The following is a 21,015-nucleotide window of genomic DNA, read 5'->3' as shown; positions in this document are numbered from 1 at the left end:
GACTCCACCTCCCCCCCCCACACACACACACACATACGTATACACACTTCCCCGCCGCCGCCTGGCTTCGTCTCAGAAGTGTCAGGGATGCTCCGTGGCCAGAGGAAGGCGCTCTGTACATGTTCAGAGGTAGGCTTTTAACAATGATCTGGGGCTGGCATGGGTAGCCTGAGGCTCGGTTCTCACTCAAAGTCCGCTCTCCTTTCCCCGCGGAGGATTCGAACCTGGGTCTCCGTGATCCTCTTTCGACGCTCTAACCAGCACCCCATGCTGGCTCTGCCAGATTAAATTGTTGGAGCAGAGGTAGTCAACCTGTGGTCCTCCAGATGTCCATGGACTACAATTCCCATGAGCCCAATTTCCATGAGGCTCATGGGAATTGTAGTCCATGGACATCTGGAGGACCACAAGTTGACTACCCCTGAAGGCTGCCTAGTTGTGGCAAGAGATTGTAGGGATAAAAAGTGGTGTGAGCAAATGTTGATGCGTGCCGTGGTCTTTTCAGGGGGATGGTGGCCTGGTGGGATTTGGTTTCCTCAGGAGCAATGGGAGATTTTTTGGCAGGAAGAGGCCTTTGTCGTGACAAAATGGGCTCCAGGCCGTCTTTCCTGTTGTCTTCAAAAGGGCACTGAGAGACCAAGGTGGGAAGAAGGGGAGCTGTCCATTCAGCACTCCCTGGGAGCAAAGTAGAGCAGCTGATGCAGCAATTAGGACTCGACCTGACAGTGCAATCCAGAGTCCTTGGAAGACTTTGCAGTTTTGAGCCTTGGGAATTGTGTGTCCTATACTCCTGGGGCAAAGATTGAGTCCATCGGTACCAGCTTGGCAGATGCTAAGAGCAACAGCTACTGATCTCGTGAGCTGGGTTTGATTCCCTGCTCCTTCACATGCAGCCAGTTAGGTGACCTTGGGCTCATCACAGTTGTGATAGTGCTGTTCTCACATAGCAGTAATATCAGGATGCTCTCAGCCCCACCTCCCTCACAGGGTGCCTGTTGTGGGGAGAGGAAGGGAAGGTGACTGCTTTGAGATTCCTTCTAGTAGAGAAAAGCGGCATATAAGAACCAACCCTTGCTCTTCTTCTTCAGTAAAGTTTAATTTGGGATATAAACTTTGATTTGAACAATTACATGCACATGAAAGCCTAGATCCAGAATTAAACTTTGTTAGTCCTAAAGGTGCCACTGGGTTCAAACTTTGTCCTATGGCTTCAGACCAATGTGACTACTCACCTAAATCTATACTGTAGTGCAGGGGTAGTCAACCTGTGGTCCTCCAGATGCTCATGAACTACAATCCCCATGAGCCCGTGCCAGCGTTTGATGGCAGGGGCTCATGGGAATTGTAGTCCATGAACATCTGGAAGACCACATGTTGACTACCCCTACTGTACTGAACTCTAGACTGTGCACATATGCATGCCTGTTAAAACAAGGCAGGGATCCCCAACCTTTTCAGGCCTTTCAAATTTGGAAATAGAGTGCTGTGGTGACAGCAACTGTGGAAGCAATTTAGAAAAAGAACTGCCCAGCCAGTCAGACCTCTATTAGCCAATCAGTAACCCTGCTGGGCAAGCGTCCCAGCTGACCTCACCCACTTTTAAAGAAATACTTGGCAGGTACCAGGAAAGGTGTCCTGGGATGTGTGCCCATGGGCACCACGTTGGGGACCCTTGAAACATGGCATAACACATGCAGCTGCTAAACAACACTGCTGTGAAATAAAGGTATAGGTAAAGGTATCCCCTGTGCAAGCACCGGGTCATGTCTGACCCTTGGGGTGACGCCCTCTAGCGTTTTCATGGCAGACTCAATACGGGGTGGTTTGCCAGTGCCTTCCCCAGTCATTACCGTTTACCCCCCAGCAAGCTGGGTACTCATTTTACCAACCTCAGAAGGATGGAAGGCTGAGTCAACCTTGAGCCGGCTGCTGGGATTGAACTCCCAGCCTCATGGGCAAAGCTTTCAGACGGCTGCCTTACCACTCTGCACCACAAGAGGCTCTTGCTGTGAAATAGCTGAAGGATAATGGGTTAAAATTAGTATTATGGAATGGCAAAGTGCCCCCCATCCTATGTTTGCTCTGAGTGTGGGATTCTTCATTTATGCCAGATGGAGCCAGCCTGGTGAAGAAAGCACTCTGCATTCTGAGCCGTCTGTTCGCTGGAACAAAGATAAAATGAGAAGTTTCATCAGGCAGTTTTGTCCAGAGGAACTGCAGGGTGGTGTTGTGATTAGACTGTCAAGCTCACTCTGACAAGCCAGCCACGGAAGCACAGCCTAACCTGCCTCCCAACACTGTGGCTCTGAGGATAAAAAGGAGGCGGGGAGACCATTATGTGCTCTTTTGAATCCCCCAAAGAGGGGGGAGAAAAAAGGGGCATAAAAATCTGTTAAAAATAAATTAGTGTGTGGGGGGGCATCAGGGCCATGTAAGACTAGAGTTCGATTGAAGCTGCCGAAGGGAGTGATAACGAGATGGTAAGAACTGATTTTGCCGGGCTTGATTTTAAAATGAGAAATGTTAAGTCTCTGCCTTATTAATTTGATCTGTGGACCCCTCTGGCAACAGTCTTGGGGTGGCTAACAGCACATAAAAACCCATGCAGACGTGGCTTTTAAAAACAATCAACAAATCTAGTTTCTTATTTAACATGTATAAAACGCTTGGACCATACCTCTAAATATAATTTAGACTCCGGTGGTGGTGGGGAGGTGGAGAGGAAGGGAGGGAGGCCTGTTTTGATGCTACTGTGTGCTTGTGTCGGCCTCAACCATACGCCTGGCAGAAGAACATCATTTTATGCACACTTCGCCACTTTTGTGCAGAAGCCTCAGCTGGGTGTGGGGTTAGAGGTGCGGGAGTCAGAACTCCTCTGCCCATGCTCAAAGGCATGGCCCTTTCAGATTTCATACTCAATGGGTGCTTGTTGGTTCCATCCCCCAGTCCTGTAACCCAGGGGTAGTCAACCTGTGGTCCTCCAGATCAGGGGTAGTCAACCTGTGGCCATCCAGATCAGGGGTAGTCAACCTGTGGTCCTCCAGATGTTCATGGACTACAATTCTCATGAGCCCCTGCCAGCATTTGCTGGCAGGGGCTCATGGGAATTGTAGTCCATGAATATCTGGAGGACCACAGGTTGACTACCCCTGTTGTAACCCACTGTGTTCCTGCTAGTTCACAGCCGGTTGAATACTGAACAAGCAATTCTGCCTCTTGATTAAAGAGCTGCAGCAGGGCCAAATGAAGCAAAAGCAAGAGCGATCATTCTTGTTTGAGAACTGTGGCCAGGACTATACGAATAATAATACACCACTCCAAACTCCCAACTGTCTTCATACAGTCATGGTGTAAAGCAGCGGTCCCCAACCTTTCTGAGGCTGGGGACTGACAGGCATCGCGCATGCGCGGGCCGCGCCCATGCATCACACATGCGCGGCCGAAATCACGTATGCGCGGCACTTTCATGCATGCGCAAAAGTGAAGCACATGCGCGACTTCAGCCGCACATGCACAGTGCGTGGCCCTGATTTCCTCTCCCCGCCCTCCCGCAGTAAGAAGCTTCCCAGGCCGCAAGCTTCCAAAGTTTTTTACTGCGGGGGGGGGGCAGGGAGAGGGAGCCACGGCCCGGTGCCATGGCCTTCGTGGCCCGGCACCGGGCAGCGGCCCGCAGGTTGGGGACCACTGGTGTAAAGGGCTATCTATGTTTTTGGATATTGAGTGTATTTTGCAGATGAGTTGAATGGTCACGTCTGGATGGGTTAGAAGTAGGATGGTACCCTGAAGAAAGAGGTTTAGTTGAGCAATGTTCTCCCTTTGAACGAATCACATTTCAATTTGAGCGATACCAACTCCCAATTTCCCAGTGGGGAACCAAAGTGACCCACATCATTCTCCACTCCTAAATTGTATCCTCACAGCAATCCGGTTGGGTACGTTGGTCTGAGCATGGGTGCTTGGCTCAAGGTCAACCAGTAAGGTTCCATAGCAGAGTGGGGAATTTGAACCTGGGTCACCCAGATCCTACTCCAACATACTAACTGCTACACCATGCCAGCTCTGATAGCTCTGGGAGGTTCTTAAACCTCCTCTCTTTTGTAAAGGAAGGGGTATTTTCCATGCTTCCCCTCTTTGACATCTTTCTCCTGGATACGGATGCAAAACACCAGATGTAATTCTTCTCCATTTTATCCACATAATGACAACAATGGTGTGAGGTAAAGCTTCAGAGGCAGACTGTGGAATTTGATACCAGGGTGTAGTCTGCACGAGGCTTTTTACCCACTCCCATCTTGAATAAATCCCTCCTATCTACACTGAATTCAATTTCCATTTTGATTTTGGGCACTTTAAATCTCTGCAACATGCATGATTGATCCGGAGAGTCCTACCTTTCCCCCACGATATCCAGAAATGGATATAACCCTCAATATGTGAAAAATTGCCATCAGTAAATGTGCAGAGTTCTGCTGTTTGCATTTAACTTCCTTCTCCGTGCCTTGTAGCAAAGCAGTCTTCCCTGATTGGCTAGGGTGTCAGTTAAAAGACTTCCTGGTTCCCAGTTGCAAGGCTTGTCTTAAAGTGACTGTGCTCCAAAAGCCCTAACTTCTCTCAGCAGGGATTTACCTCTTGGATTTCCCCCTCTTCTGCTGTCTCCAATCCTCTCCCCCCACTCTCATTCAAGAAAAGAAAGAGGCTCCTGTTGCGTTTGGCTCCCCTCCCCACTCTGAGCTTCCCCAATCAAGTGCAGAACACTTTCTGATTCAATTAGGGGGGGATAGAGAGAGATCCGAGTTCAAATCAATCAGCAGGATCCAGAATGGAAGAAACAAAGTAAGTGCAGAATCAACTCTTAGGTCTTCTAGCTCCTCACAAACTCTTAACTATTATACTGCTCAGTCTTTGACAGGCCAGTGAAATTGTCAAAGCTCCCCTTTTTTTGTCACAGAGGACGTTTTTTTGCTCTCTCCTCCTCTGTGCTGCCTGAACTTTCCTGGCTCCTCATGCGTAAACAGCAAGGAGGCGCTCTGGAAGCCATCTGTGCCAAGCAGTTTTGGTTTCTGGTACTGCCAGTCCCGCCGTCATCCTGAAGACGATGGCCAGTTCTTGAGGCTCCTAGTGTTATTTCCCAAAGAGTTGTGCCAGCTACAAACACCTCGGCTTCCACTGCAAACAGCAAGAGGGGGTAGGGATTGGTCACAGTAGGTTGGGCCAGGATATTCCGATGCCCTTGGTGCTACAACTCACAAGAAGCCTGAATCTGTCGAGCACTTTTTAAACTCTAGATTTATTTTCAGATGAGTTGGGGCTGCCACAACTGGAGTACCTCAGCTTCCACTGCACAGAGTGTCTGCCAGAATGGCCCCTGGAGCATATGGAAGTAAGAGATGCTGTTTGAATCAGACCAGTGGCCCATCCAGGCTTCAGTCCTAAACATTCTTTCCTGGGGGTAAGTCCCACTGAATAAAATGGGAGTTACTTCTGAGTAGGGCCTGCTTGAGCTGGCTCCCCCAATCCAGCATCCTGTTTGGCAGGATGGCCAGCCAGCTCCCCTGAAAGGCCAATGAAGCTCGTGCCTCCCTGGGAAAGCGGCCCTCCTTCATTAAAACCCATGTTGCTAAATCCAGGTCTTGAAACAGATGTTGATGCTCCAGCAAGAAGTCTAGCAAGCTCACGGAAAAGCTTCGACAGCATATTGGAACGGCAAACGTTCCTTGGCTTCTCCACAATATTTACACTGGAGCGTGGCAGATTTTTCTCTTCCTTAAATACAGAACGGTGGATTTTCCCCCTTACAGCACTAATTGCCTCATTACATTTGATCCAAATTTCCTTTCGTGTCTGCTTTAAAAAAAAACGTTGTTGTTTTTTTCATGCTGTCTGAAAGAAAACGAAGGCAGACATAAGGAAATCTAAGCAGGACGCTCCTTTGGACTTTGCCAAAATAGAGAGAACTTCTGCAAAATTTGGTCTTCTTTAGCACTGAAGATGTCCATGCAGTCCTGAGGACAGCTGTATACTTCTCAGTTAACTAAAGTAAATGGGCTTAATACTGTTCAGATAACACTGTTGATCATTAGGGAGCTACAATTAACATTCATTCCTTCAGTATAATTATTGGCCTGAAGCTGATGCAGCCATCCACTTCTGTCCTTCAGAGGCAAAATTTCCTCTCTGTTTTTCTTTCCCTTTGTGACTGAGCTGTCCTAGTTATCTGTTTTCTTCTTTCCTGAAGAACTCAGGTGGTCCTATCCCTTCACAGAATGACATTTTACTGCTGCCTCAGCCCAGGGACCTGAGAGAAGGGTCGAAAGCCTCCTTTAACTTAAACAACTGAAATGGCACTTGAGGCATCTGGAAGTTCAAAAGTAAACTATTTTATTTAGCACAGAAGGAGGAAGGTCAGGCTTAAAATTTCTGAGGTAATTCAAATAACTCTGAGGTAAAAATCTATAGATGCACAGACTACAGTTCATATGTTTCAGGCTAATGAGAGTTTCTTAAGCTATTCACAGTGATTTATGTTGGATTACAATGATAAAACCCTACGTGACAGTAAAAACAATAAGAAGAATCCCCATCTTAAATCCTCAGGGGAGGGCAGTATATAAATAAAAATAAATAAATAAAGCCTTGACCCTTAATGGCAAATGCTAAACCTCCCCTCCCCCTCCCCAGCTCAGCAACCCCCCCGCCCCTGCAAATTAAGTAGGGCAGGGGTAGTCAACCTGTGGTCTTCCAGATGTTCATGGACTACAATTCCCATGAGCCCCTGCCAGCGTTTGCTAGCAGGGGCTCATGGGAATTGTAGTCCAGGAACATCTGGAGGACCACAGGTTGACTACCCCTGAAGTAGGGGATTGAGTTGTCCTGGTTGAGTTGAAGAGGGTCCCCTGATCGTAATTACCCCAGCTTCAACCAAAAGTCTGGTGAAAGGCCCTGTGGGACTCGAAAAGCTCTATCAGGGCCCTTAGCTCTTCTGGGAGCTCAGTCCACTAGAACTGAAAAGGCCCTGACCCTGATCAGGCATATTTCCTGTGGGCCATGGACTCACAGAGCACAAGGCACTGTGGGGAGCATAAGGAGACAGGCAGTCTCTCAGGTATCTGAGGCTCAGGCTGAGGATGGCCTTGAAGGCTAATACCAAAACCTTGAACTCGATCCACTACGCAACCGGCAATGGGGCACAAAGGGCCTTGGAACACTGTCCCCTCTTCCATTTTATGCTCCCAACAACCCTGTGAGGCAGATCAGGCAGAGAGAGAGTGAGAGTAGCCAAACTTCCTTAGCAAAGTAAGGGCTTGGACTTGGGCCTGCCATTTCCTAGTCTGGCTCTCTGCCCACTGCCAGTTATGGATTTCTGAAATGCCCCCCAAGGCCTTCCAGTAGCACAGGAGGGAAGAAAGGGCCTCTCACCATGTGCAAGCAGCCCCAAACTGGCTCCATGTTGCAAATATAATTTTGACCAGCTCTGGAGATGACTGCTTATGTTCGGAGAAAGCTTTTCTAAAAAATAATGAGATATTTACTTACAAGATTGATAAGCCTGCCTTTCCCCCAGGAAAGTAACAGCGTAGAAGTGAAGCAATAAAGCAATAAAAAAGCAATAAAAATATGAATAATACCAGAATCCTGCAACAAGAGCCACAAAACAATTTATTGTCTAAAAATCCCTGCTGCTGTCTTTCTATGAGGCCTCAGCCATGCTTCTAAGGACATCCTTTCCGGGTATGTTTAGCCAACAGGGAGATCAGGGTAATGTGAGCTCTCCAGGTTAGTCCCAAAAATACACATACACCAGCATTTTATTTATTTGTACTTTTCTACCCTGCCTACCCTGTCCTTTAGATTTTTGGTTGTAATTGCAGTTTCGGAGTTGTCTTCAAGAGCAGACTCATGTAGAGGATTTTACAGTAATCAAGCTTCATGGTTACTTGAGACGGAAATAATATGTATGACATTAATACCCTTATTAAATTGTTATTGTTGTTGTTATGTGCGAAGTCGTGTCTGACCCATCGCGACCCCATGGACAATGATCCTCCAGGCCTTCCTGTCCTCTACCATTCCCCGGAGTCCATTTAAGTTTGCACTGACTGCTTCAGTGACTCCATCCAGCCACCTCATTCTCTGTCGTCCCCTTCTTCTTTTGCCCTCGATCGCTCCCAGCATTAGGCTCTTCTCCAGGGAGTCCTTCCTTCTCGTGAGGTGGCCAAAGTATTTGAGTTTCATCTTCAGGATCTGGCCTTCTAAGGAGCAGTCAGGGCTGATCTCCTCTAGGACTGACCGGTTTGTTCGCCTTGCAGTCCAAGGGACTCGCAAGAGTCTTCTCCAGCACCAGAGTTCAAAAGCCTCAATTTTTATTAAATATATACATCTATACTTCTCTAGACATTCCATGGAATCAGATTTAAAAAAAACAACTGATATACTTTGCAGAAATACATGGGAGATATCAGACTTCCCCAACCGAGTAAGCTTTCTGTTCCATCTCTACGAGACATATTCTTTTTGTTTTACATGAATTCTCCTAATCAAACAAAAGGGCTGATTTGGGTATTTTAATCACCAGTTTGCAATTTCCTCTAATTGCAATGGAATCCAAACATAATTTCACTGCGATTTAAGGGTAACGTATTTTGATATTTTGGGGTGTTTTGCCAAAACTGATTGTAACAAAACCTGTAAGAGTTGACTAAATTAAATTTAAGGGTGCAAAAGAGACACGGTTGCAATTTTCAAACTGTTGTGCTATTATCAAGCGCCCTCTAGTGGTAGCAATGAATACATGCATCCTATCACCAATTTCTCGAGAAACTGCTGGAATTCTGAAACAAATTTGATACTATCAGGCTTGTAATGCAATATTGTGCAACTACAGTCTGCGGTTTTGATTATTACGTCCAACAATTGCAGGTATTCATAACATGCTTTACAAAAATTATTATAGGCATAGCTAAAATATGAGAGCTGGTGTAGTGGTTAGAGTGATGGATCTGGGAGATCCAGGTTCAAATTCTACCTCTGCCATGGAAGCTTGCTGGGTGACCTAGGACCAGTCAAACAGAGTTTAAATATGGAAAGGAATGAAACGTCAGCTATTAAAAATAAAACTGTTTTATTAAGGAGAAACAACTAGTAAGAAGAAGAAATGATGTTTTCGCTGCGTTTTTATTGGATAGTTTGATATTGTTGTATTTTATGGTTTTATGTCAGGGGATTTAATGGGGTTTTTGGATTTTTATCTGACTCTGTAACCCACCATGAGCCTTCGGGGAGTGGCGGGATATAACTCACAGTGTAAATAAATAAATAAATAGATAGATAGATAAATACATAAATAGATAAATAAATAAAGGGATCTCAAAGTGGCTTACAATTGCCCACCCTTCTCCTCCCCACAACAGACGCCCTGTGAGGTAGGTGGAGAGAGAGCCCTGAGAGAACTGTGACTGGCCCAAGGTCACCTGACTGGTTGCATGTGGAGGAGCAGGGAATCAAACCCAACTGCCACTCTTAACCACTGCGCCAAGCTGTATTATGTTGTGACTTTTCTTTTCCATGAGTGCTTCTGAAATAAGTATTTGTAGAAATCTGGCCTTTTATGCACAGGTTTTTCCCCCTTTGCTTTTACTTGGAGACCCCTCTGGTGCATTTTTCTCTTCTGCATGTCAGCTCACTTTCACTGTGCAGGTGGGTCAGGCTTTCGTTTTGCTTCTGAATGGACTTAACTTCCTTCAGGGCTCAAGTCAGTTTCCACTCACTGTATGTCTGTTCCTTTTAAAAGTCCCATTGCCCTGGTTTTTTCCCTTTCGTGACTCCCACAGGGAAGGAAAATCACAAGCAGAACTACTCCATTGCATCCCCCCGCCACGAAGGCCAAGGGTCCCCCATGACATTGTGCTGCAGTCTCTGCTCCTTGGTCAGTTTCAGTAGAATGAGGCACACAAACTGGTGAGGCAGAAAAATCCAAGGCAAAATCATCTTTATTCCAATGTAGGCTGCCAAAATGAACCCAAATATGTGTACTCATTTTCAAGTAAAATACCTTCGTGGGTTAAATTAAAGAATCCTCATATAACTCTCCATGATATTCTTCCCCCAATAGCTTTATCTTTAAATTATCATGGAGACCTTAGGTTCATTCGGTAGCATCATCTTCAGAGTATAAAAAGGGAGATCACTTAGCCTCTGCTATCAACCATTCTGATCTGGGGGATGAAAGCAGACGGCCATGGGGCAAAGATGGCCTATGTAGTCAGTCTTGTGAAAAGAGCAGTATTTGTGGAATTCAGACAAGGCTCAACAAAAGGATTTATATTTTCAGAGGCATATTTTACCAACCCAATTTCACAGGACTTCAGGATGTGAAGTTTTTCTGTTGCCATTAAATATTGGCACCTGCTTAATGCGTGCGGCCTGTATTCGTTTTCTTGTCTAGAAAAGTTAACTCAGTCTTCCGAATTCATTGTGACCTGTCCATCCACTCAATTGCTTTTCAACTGGTTTATGTGTTTATTTAATTAAACTCCCATTTCAGTTGTATTTAAACACTATAAAGTGTGTTTTATAATAATTTCAAAATATGAAATTTTATTCAGGATTATGGTTTATAGCTCAAGGATATAACAATATGGGGCAGGTATCTGGAGTCTCTGAGGACCACGATGCACTTAGATATCTTTTCTGGTTATACCAAAGAAGACCTGGGGACATATTCATACACCACATGGCATTATACCCTCCCTTCAGCAAACCCCGCCTTCCCCAGGCTCCACCCCCCCCCCAAATCTCCAGGAATTCCGAACCTAGAGCTGGCAAATGCATGTGTACACTCATGAATATTTAGCACCTGCTGAACTCTCCCACTGAAATCAATGGAGTTTCCACATCCTTCATTTTGGATGGATTGTAGCCAGTCAGCTTTAATCACATCAGGCCTGTATTTGGTGTGCATTGTTTTCTTAAATGTAATTGGAGCAGAAGTGCATTACATTTTTCTTGCTGTACATTTGAAACACATTGCAGCCTCTCAACAGAGAGCCAGTTTGGTGTAGTGGTTAAGGAGCAGTAGCCTCTAATCTGGAGAACTGGGTTGGATTGCCCACTCTTCCACATTCAGCCAGCAGGGTGGCCCTGGGCTAGTCACAGTTCTCTCAGAGCTCTCTCAGCCCCACTTGCCTCACAGGGTGTCTGTTGTGGGGAGAGGAAAGGAAGGTGATTGTAAGGTGCTTTGAGACTCCTTCAGGTAGAGAAAAGCGGGGTATAAAAACAACTCTTTTCTTGTTTATAGCAATTATTATATAAATTGAGGCAGATAGTTTAGTTGTTCTAGTTCAGTAAAGTGTTCTAAAATACAAAGAGGCATCATCAGTATGAATAGATGATACAGTGTAATATGAAGTTATATAACCATAAAACGCACTTGGGTGAAAGACCACTCTTTGATTTTTTTCCCCCCTCCTGGAGAAAGTGGTAAGTAGGGGTATATTTTATACACCAACAAAATGCAGAATAATCAAGGAGGAGGAGGAGTTGTTTTTATACCCTGCTTTTCACTGCCCAAAGGAGTCTCAAAATGGCTTACAATCGCCTTCCCTTCCTCTCCCCACAAGTGACAAACTGTAAGGTAGGTGAGACTGAGAGAGTTCACTGTGGAGAGCAGCACTATCAGGGCTGTGACGAGCTCAAGGTCACCCAAGCTAGCTGCATGTAGAGGAGCGGGGAATCAAACCCAGCTCACCAGATTAGAGGCCACTGCTCTTAACTACTACACCATGCTGACTTTCTGACCTGGACATGCGGTGGTCAGAAATATATAGAAATATATAGAAATATATTTATATTTAAATGTACACTCCCCCCTCCCCTAGTTTTTAAAACAGCATTCCTACTTGCTTTGGCTAAACTACCTCTCAAATTGTATGTATATTCCAGGTATTATATATTGATTTGAATTGTGCTCCGTCAGATGGCTTTTGATTCATTCTTGTATCTTAATTATTTCACGGGATATTGCAGATACTAAGTTGTGTAAGAAAGTGGCTGCAAAAACAAAGTGGGAACTATAAAAACGGTGAGGGATTTTCGGGGAGGAGGAGGGAGATGTTTGGGGGAGATTTTTCAGGCGTCAGCTGCCCAGCGAAACCCGGATATTGCTAATTCCTGGAATGGCTGGAGGGGGAAAAAGAATTTAGTGCACTCTTTGGCCTTGTGCCCAGGCTAAAGTCACATCTTCCCAACTGCCTTTCCTACCAGCAATATTTAAGATGGAATGGACAAAGGCTAATGAAAAATCTCGATATATTTTTTGATTAATCAAACCTGTCGGATAAACATTCAGGACCTTGTCCCTCTGAGTCAGGCAAAACGAAGGCAGACGGCGTGCACTGTATAATGCATTTCAACGCCAGTCTTCTTCTGCTCCTTCCGTGTCGTGGAATCTCTTTGGAGATAAACAAGAAAGCGACTTTCGTATCTGCAAAAGGAATACTTTGACCCCTTCTCTTAGAAGAGGGTTTCCTAGCTGGAGGCACCCTTCACACTTGCTCCTGAACATGTCGAGTTTTCTAACGCTATTGTTCATGCTAATCTTTTAGCTGCCTCAAGACTCCTGGTTTTTGGGGGTGGGGGTGGGATGGGGTTGTTGCAACAAACAGGTATAGCTGCAACTCTGGATTTAATGTCTCCTGTGGAAGGACTAGCCAAGGCCAACCCTAGACTCATAGACACATGGAGTTATAAGAGACCTCCAGGGTCATCTAGTCCAACCCCCTGCACAATGCAGGAACTCACAACTGCCTGTCTGTCCACCGTGACCCCAATTTCATGCCCACCAAAAATCTCCAGAATCCAGACTGGCCTGGAGGAAATTCACCTACCATCCCACAGTGGCAATCAGCAATTCCCTGGGTAAGCAAGGAAGGGCTACAAGGGTCAGACAGTGGCACATCCCTTACTGCCTGCCCAGTCACAATCTGCTTAAGTTCATCGCTTCTCGGCCTTTTGGCTAAGATCAAGTGTATAAAATCAGCATTTCTGTCAGATGGCTATCTAGCCTCTGTTTAAAAACTTCCAAAGGAGAACCCACGACCTCCCGGGGAAGCCTGCTTAGGTTTTGACAGGTGATGAGATTTCGCTAGCCTGGGCCATCTTGATGAGGACACCCAGACTGTAACCCTTGCCAAAAAGAAACGGAGTTGCAGAAGACAGCTGGAATCCATGCCTGTGAATATCCTGGCTGCAGTGCGTTAACTCCAGCCTTGGGAACAAAGGAGCCAGCCCTCTCTCTTTCTTGCTGTCTAGGATTCTACAAGCGCCCCCTGGCACCATCAGTAGGCAGTGGCCCAGTCAGCAGGTGTCAGCTGCCAGTCATGGGGGAATCAGCAATACACTGCTCTGTGGTTGGTGGATCAACATGGGCTCTGCTATGGGAGCGCTTTGCAGCCAGAGTTTCGCTGAGGAGTGTTTCTTTTACTTACTTCTTCTCGGCAGAACAGCCATAGGATGCTGAGTAGTGGCGTCTGCACCACACCAACGTCAGTGCTCCCTAACCCTTGAATGGAACTGCCCCTGTGCAACATAACTTTCCCTTTCTCTAGCTCTTTATTCTTTCCTGAGTATTCAGTCTATTATTAGCTTATTATCCTGTGAGTTCTGTGTGTTTCTGAACCTGTGATGTATCTTAATGTAATGTTTCCTTCTTCCTCCTGACAAATGTTTTAGTTGCTGTCTTTATGTTTTGGTACATACTTTCACTCTGTTTTTAATTGTTTCAATGATATGTGTGTGTGTTTGCAATGGGGGTTGATTTTAATGTAAAATAAATAAACCATCCTTACCTGCTTCCTAAACAGTCAAAGTCTTCTTTAAATGCAAGGTATTAAAATATTATTTTAAAATGTTTTCTAACCTTTATGTTGTTACAGCCTAAGGTTGTACAGGTAAAATTACATTGCATTTCCAGTTTTCTAAGGCCACCAGAGGGCGTTAATACTATCCATTCTGTAGATTCAGGTGGGTAGCCGAATTGGTCTGAAGCAACAAAGTCTAAATCCAGAGGCAAGGAAGAAGAAGAATATGGGCATTCAATCTTCAATCTGGAGCCAGTGCAGCTGGGAGAGCACAGGTCGGATATCTGCTATCCGTTGGGACCCTTGTGAGGACCCATGCTGCTGTGTACTGGACCAGCAGAAGTTTCCAGAGCAACCTCAAGGGCAGCCCTGTGTAGAGCGAGTTGCAGACATCCGGAGATTACCATTGAATAGATCACTGTGGCTAGGTCAGCTGCTGACAGGCAAGGTGCTAATTGCCGTGCTTAACAGAGATGGTAGAAAGCTTGGCAGGCAATGTTTATGACCCGGACAATCATAGACAAGGAGTCCGGGATCATGCCCAGAATTTTGATGGTGACTAAAGTTGTTCATTGGGCCCCCATCAAGAGCCAGGAGTTGCACAGGTTCACGTGGAGCACATTGTCCCAACAAGAGGACCTCCATCTTAGCTGGATTCAACATTAGTTGGTTCCACTTGAGGCAGTCCATCACGGCCTCCAGACTACTGGCCAGAGAATTTGGGGATGTGGACAGAAGGCCTTCCATCCACAGATATAGATGGGTGTCATTTGCATACTGATGACAACCCAGCCTGAATCTCCAGACCAGCTGGGCAAGGGGAGGCATGTAGATGCTAAATAATGCCAGGGAGTGGATATATATCCCTATGGGATCCCACATACCAGGGCATGGCACTGGGAGGTCTTCTCCCCTACTGCTACCCTCTGTCCCCAACTATGGAGAAAGGACAACAGGAATTTAAGGGCTATGGAGGACCACAGGTTGACTACCCCTGGTCTACAAGGTCCATCTTTGAAGGCAAGGCTGTTAACATGTGTCACAAATGGAGGGCTGCAAAATAGAATCAGCTGTGTTTGAGTTGAAGGTTCCTGTTCCCCTGGACAGCCCACTAACTGGCCCTGCATATGATGAATGACAGGTGGCTGGTGCCTCCACTACAAGGGGGGGGGGAGAAGATCAGGGCAGGTCCCTTTCAAATGAAACCTCCCTTCAGAATGCTGCCATTCTAGGCCGAATGCAAATTGCAAGATGGAGCTCTTCCGCCAGGTCTTTGGCTGAGGCCGGGGCTATAAGTTCCGGGCTCCTTTCCTCATTTTTGATTAATCAAGATCTAGGCGGCTCCTTTAAACCCTCCAGCGGTAGATTGATCTGTATGAGCGGGGGGACTGGGAGTTACTGGTCGCCAATTGGTTATTGGTTTATGTTGTTATATTTATAAAGGGTTTTAATGTTTTATTCTAATTCTTAGCCGCCACGAGCCGGTCACGGGGGTGGCGGGATAGCAGTTGAATTATAAATAAAATAAATAAATTCCATGGCATCAGTGATGTTTTTGGGGGGGGGGGCGGGGGGAATACAGTCTGCAGTCCCTAATGTTTACCTGAGTTATCAGGAAGGAGAATTAAAGAGGAAAAGCTGCAACAATTAAGAGAAATAAAGCAACAGGGGGTACTAAAGACCTTCAGGAACAATGCAAAAATGTTGTATTGTCAAGACCTATGTAGGAATTAGGATAACAAGACCGTCTTGGGTATCAAAGGAAGGCTTTCTACAGTGGCCTGTTCCCATTACCATGCTATTTATTTTTGATCCTGGTTTTGAAACTTAAAAAAGACTAACTGCCATTCATTCAAAAGGAAGGGAGGCATCCAGACTGAAGCATGGGGAAATGACTCGGTTTCCCTTGAAGACATGCCAAATCTGGGCTCCTCTGGAGGCTCAGCTAAGTCTTACATGCCTTCATCTCTTTTGGGTGCCAGAATTATGTTCCTCTCTGGGTTTGCATGCAGATTCATATTGTGTCACCCAGTTCTTGAAGGGGGTGGGGTGCCTCATACAAACTGAATGAATGAGTGTGATTCAGAGTGTATGTGTCAGCCTTGAAAGGGGGGGAATTATTAATGGGGTTTTTCTCAACTGTGTCACAACATTGCATCATTTTCTTTGGTGCATTTTTATTCTGGCTCCAAGTGAGTCAGAGTGGGATAAGATACTCCTGGCCCATTATGCACACGTTGGATAATGCACTTTAGAAGGAGGTTTTCCTGTTCCACACAGGAAAACCCAACTGCAAAAGTACACTGCAAGTGTATTATGCAACATGTGTATAATGAGCCCTGGCTGGCATTGTGCCCCAACCTGGATAACTCAGGCTAGTCCAGTCTAAGCAGATTCCAAAGCTAAGGTAGGCCATCTCTGGCTAGAATCTGGCATGGGAGGCTTCCAAGGAATACCAGGATCTTGATGTATAATTATGCAAAGAGGATTCAAATGGGTCTCCGTGTTGGTCTGAAGTAGCACAATAAAACCAGAGTCCATTAGCACCTCTTAGAGTGCTTGCACTCGAAAGCTCACGCCTTAAATAAATCTTTGTTGGCCTTGAAGGTGCCACTGGATTCTGATTTTATTATGCAAAGAGGAGTTAAGCATCAGGATGTTTAGAAGAATAAATCGGTTTTATTTACATGAGAAACAAACTTTGAATAGAAAGAGGAGAGAGAGAGTCCAGTCTAACTGTTGTTCTGCGTTCATGCAGTCTGTTCCAGGGCAAGCAGGAAGTGTGCTCAGAAGAACAGGATGTCTCCAAAGAGCCAATCAAGTCACTGGAGATTATGTATTTGAAAAAGATCATGAAGTTGCTGAGCTGCCTATGCTAAAGACACATCTCCTCTGATGCCCCCTGCAGGAATTCTTCTTATACTGTTGATTCAGGCACACTACAGATCTTGCATATTCCAACACAAACCACCTCCGGATATCTCTTGCCTCAACGCGTTCAGAGCCTGCTTCATCGGCCAACATCCAGGGTTGCCAACATCCAGGTGGCACCAGGAAGTATCCTGCTATTACAACTGATCTCCAGACCACCATGATCAGTCCCCCTGGGGAAAAAAGGGCTGCGCTGGAGAGTGGTCTCTCAGGCAGCCATCTGCAACCTTTTCTTGGCCACGGCTCTTTTAGGGGTTCTTCTCAGGTCCCAGGGTCCCTTGCAGTAGGCTGGCTTCTTGCACAATGAGCTAGGCTAAAAAAGGCCTAAGCTAAGAGTGAACTAAACTCTACTTGTCATCAATATATATATGCGCAAAGGCAGATTTCTATAACATGCAACTAAGAGAAGCATGTGCATTCATGTTTTTTTAATGCATTAATTCAAGCATACACAAAGGAACAGATTACAGGGGTAGTCAACCTGTGGTCCTCCAGATGTTCATGGACTACAATTCCCAGGAGCCCCTGCCAGCATTTGCTGGCAAGGGCTCATGGGAATTGCAGTCCATGAACATCTGGAGGACCACAGATTGACTACCTCTGCATTACGTGATTTCTTTTTCTTTCCCTCAACAAAGGTCAAACTTCCTTGCAATGCATGACATTCTACGTGACAAAAAGGACATTTCATCCGTTCAGTTACCTGGGCCCTTGTAAAACCTTTGGGCGCCCTTTCTCATATGTTTCAGTCTGTGGCCCCCTTCAAATGTGCCAGGGCCCCCTTGGGGGCCATGTGTCCCCTGCTGAGAATGGCTGAGTCTAGGGCACCATAACCTGCTAAAGCCCCTCCCCACCAAAAACCGTGCAATTCTCAAGTGCCACTTTCCCCAATATCCTTCCGCCTATATAACATTTTCAATGCACTTTAGTAGTAGTACAGTTGCAAAAGCACATTGCAAGAGCACGATCCAATATGTGCACAGCAGGCCTGGCTCCCTGGCGGTCCTGCATTCTATTATTTTTACTAGTCACCTGGGCGCGAGAAGCTTCACTGAACGAGAAGTTTCACGGACTTTCACGGTGACCAGATTGTCCCACTTTTGGAGGGACATCTTGGAAGCACCTAGCAAATTGTACTTATGTTGAAATTAAATATATATATATATATATATATATATATATATATATATATATATATATATATATATATATATATATATATATATATATATATATATTACAATACTATTTTTGCGTTCTATGAAAAATTTTATTGCTCCATACAGACCAAATTTTAATCAAGACCCCCGCCCCCCGCTTTACCAATGTTAAAATCTGGTCACCTTAATAAAACTAATGCAACCTATTAGGTTAAGCAGATGACCAAAGGAGACAAAATCCGTGCTCGCCTCGAGCCCCCCTTCCAAAACACTTTCGGGGCTGTGCAGCGGCAAGCCGTCCTGGAGCCCAGGTAGCCCGCCAGCTAGCCACCTCTGCAGCGGACGGCGGGAGACGCGGCCGCCCATCGCCCCCCCCCCGGCCGGCAGCGGCTCCTTTGCGGCAGCGCAGCAGCGCCATCGCCCGGCGCGGCACGGAAGCGCAAGGCCGCGGCTCCGCCTCCGCTTCCCGCAGCAGCACCTCCTCCGCCGAGAGCGGCTCTCATTGTTCGCGATGGAAAGACCGGCGGCGGCGGCGGCCACCCCCGAGCAGCAGCAGCAGCCGAGCCCGCCGGCACTGGCGCCCCGCCAGACCTGCCTCGCCAGCCTCCTGAGCCGCGTCCGGGGAAAACTCTGCACCTGGTGAGCGCACAGAGGTCTCCTTTGCCCGGACAGGGACCGCTGCCCGCCCGCCGCCCGCTTGCTTGCTTACCTGCCTGCCTTCGGCGCACCTGGAGGGAGGGAAGGAGAGAGGGCAGCGGGGCTGGGTTGGCCAGGAGGGAGCCCGCCGCAGAGCCACACGCCGAGGATCGGCTCGCTTCCTCTCCGGGCAGCCATGCGCGCCGGCTGCGGAGAGCGCCGCGGAGAGCCATCTCCCACGTGCTCGGCTGCAGCGCCGGGGCTTACGGCGGCCTAGAAACCAGGCCGCCTCGGGGGTGGGGGCGTGGGGGATCGGACAAACGAGGGGTCCCACATTTGTGCAGGGTGCGACCGTGGGTGGGTTCCGTGGGACCGGGAGAAAGCGCTCTGCACGTGTTCAAGGCGCTTCCGCAGCGCTTCCCCGTGCAGCGGCATCCCGGAATACCTGGGGAAGGAGGATCCATGCGCCCAGGCTGTGTCCCCGGGGCACTTTGAGCCCAGCAAACGGTACGCTTAATGCGACCATAGGCCAACACCCCCCCTCCCCTTCTCGTAATGTCACAGATGTCTTCAGAGCCCCCCATAGACGCCGCGCGGAGTTCTTCTCTATCAGGAAGCGAGGTCTTTTGTGGCTGAAAAGCCCTAAGCGGCCCCTGACTGAATGGGAGAAACTGAACAAATAGTCGAGTCCTCCAAGATCAACTAAGTTTGATTCAGGGCGTAAGTTTTCCTGGCTTCCTGTGCCCGCACATTTCTTCAGATAAATTGGAAGTTGTCCATGCAAGAAAGTAGAGGGTGAGCAGCAAACTAGCAAAACAACACAATGGAGATGTCTCACAGCCGGTGTAATGACCAAACAAGAATAGCAAGTTTAGTTGATGATCACCATTTGTTCAGATTTATTGGGGGGGGGGGAGTGAAGCAAATAATAATATCAAAACTGCAGGCTGATGCGTAAATGTAGTCTATTGTGTGAGGTCGACAGTAATTAGCTGAGATCCTGTAGTTATGCGCCATCTGTCTCTTCTCTAGCATGGAGGTAAGTAACAACATAATTTTTTTTTTAAGGTGGGGTCATTGGTTGTGCGATGTTATGTCTCCTCTGCCACCAGACCAGAGAAATGCACAGCAGTGTCCCATTCCAAATTACATTACGGGTTGCCAAGCCTTGGTAAGCTCAGACCAAATGGGGTTGGCTAAAGGGTGTGCCTTTTGGGAGGAGGTATGTGAAGGAATGTTTTGAACTCCAGTGTTTTTCCAAAATGGGAAAAAATATCGAACATCCCCTTGGCTTTAAAGTAGCTGAGCTCAGCAGGTCAGTCTAATTCATTTGCAACCAAAAATTGCTTTGCTCAACGTTTAAAAATAAATGAGTCATAAAAAATCTACCATCTCTAGGTTTTACTATCATGTTTGTTGAACAAACGGATTGTAGTGCTGGTTTAAAGCATGATATTTGAAACTTTTTGGTGAGTCTCATAGCCCATTTGTCGGTAAATTGGCTTTGTACTTGCCCATTTCACTGTGTCCATCCTTCTGGGTAGCGTTTGTGATACAGTGCAAGTTGGAACATACAGCTGTGGATTGCAGCAACCGTGAACTTTGAAGAACCCTCTAGTTTGGAGAACTGAGAAAGGTGCCATAAATGAAACCTGTGAACTAGTGGCTTGACAGGTACCATAAAGGGAAACAAAAAACCCAGCCTGAAAAACAGGTGAGAACCAAAAAGGTTAGGGGTGAAAGCAATTATAAAAATGGAAGCATTTTATTGGTGCTCATGTATTTGAGAACATTAAAATAACTGATGTCGCACATAAGATACCTGGGTGAGTAAACCATTATTCATTTCGGACCTTTCTTCAGAACAGCATGCAATAGGACTCTTGAATATCCAGGAGAGAAAGTTACAATCTGGCTGAGGATTCTGCTAAATAAGAACACCTTGCAGGACCGGAACTAGCTATACCAGATCAAATAAGTTTTTTCACCCCCCTGTAATATTGTACAAAAATATATTCATGTGTGTGCATCTGTCAATTTACCACTGAGGAAGATCTGTTAGATCAAAATGCGTTAGGTATCGGTAATAACAAATTGTCAATACTAGTGTACTCGCTCAGATATTTTGTGTGTGCCATCAGATATTTTAGTGTTTTTAAATATACGAGCGCCGATAAAACATTTCCATTTTTATAATTGCTTTCGGCGCTAACCTTTTTGGTTCTCGACTAGTCGCTTAAACCAGGGGTCCCCAGCCCTTTTGAACTTTGGAATTCTGACACAGGACAGTGAGCTCCAAACAAAATGGCTGCTGCAGGAGGCCGGGCTAACCACAGCAAGGTTATGCATAACGCTTACAGTAATTCTTCACCATTTAGGGCAGGGCCTCTGTTTAACAAGATGCCTTTTAATTTGCACAGGCAATCACCCGGCAC

General features: G+C 46.4%; 1 protein-coding gene across 2 annotated transcripts in view; it reads left to right on the top strand.

Moving 5' to 3' along the window:
• The first annotated feature begins 18,181 nt into the window (after nucleotides 1-18,181).
• SLC35F2 (solute carrier family 35 member F2) overlaps nucleotides 18,182-21,015 on the top strand; it is a 29,505-nt gene continuing 26,671 nt past the window's right edge. Inside the window, exon 1 of one of the 2 annotated variants that reach the window (XM_077341587.1) lies at nucleotides 18,182-18,583. In XM_077341587.1, coding sequence (XP_077197702.1) covers nucleotides 18,456-18,583 — 128 coding nt within the window. In that variant the 5' untranslated portion in view covers nucleotides 18,182-18,455. The remainder of the gene's footprint in view (nucleotides 18,584-21,015) is intronic. The other variant, XM_077341586.1, reaches the window with a different exon arrangement.

This window comes from Paroedura picta, chromosome 6 (assembly GCF_049243985.1).
Source record: "Paroedura picta isolate Pp20150507F chromosome 6, Ppicta_v3.0, whole genome shotgun sequence".
NCBI classification, from domain to species: Eukaryota; Metazoa; Chordata; class Lepidosauria; order Squamata; family Gekkonidae; genus Paroedura; species Paroedura picta.
This window is presented reverse-complemented; position numbering and strand designations above follow the sequence as displayed.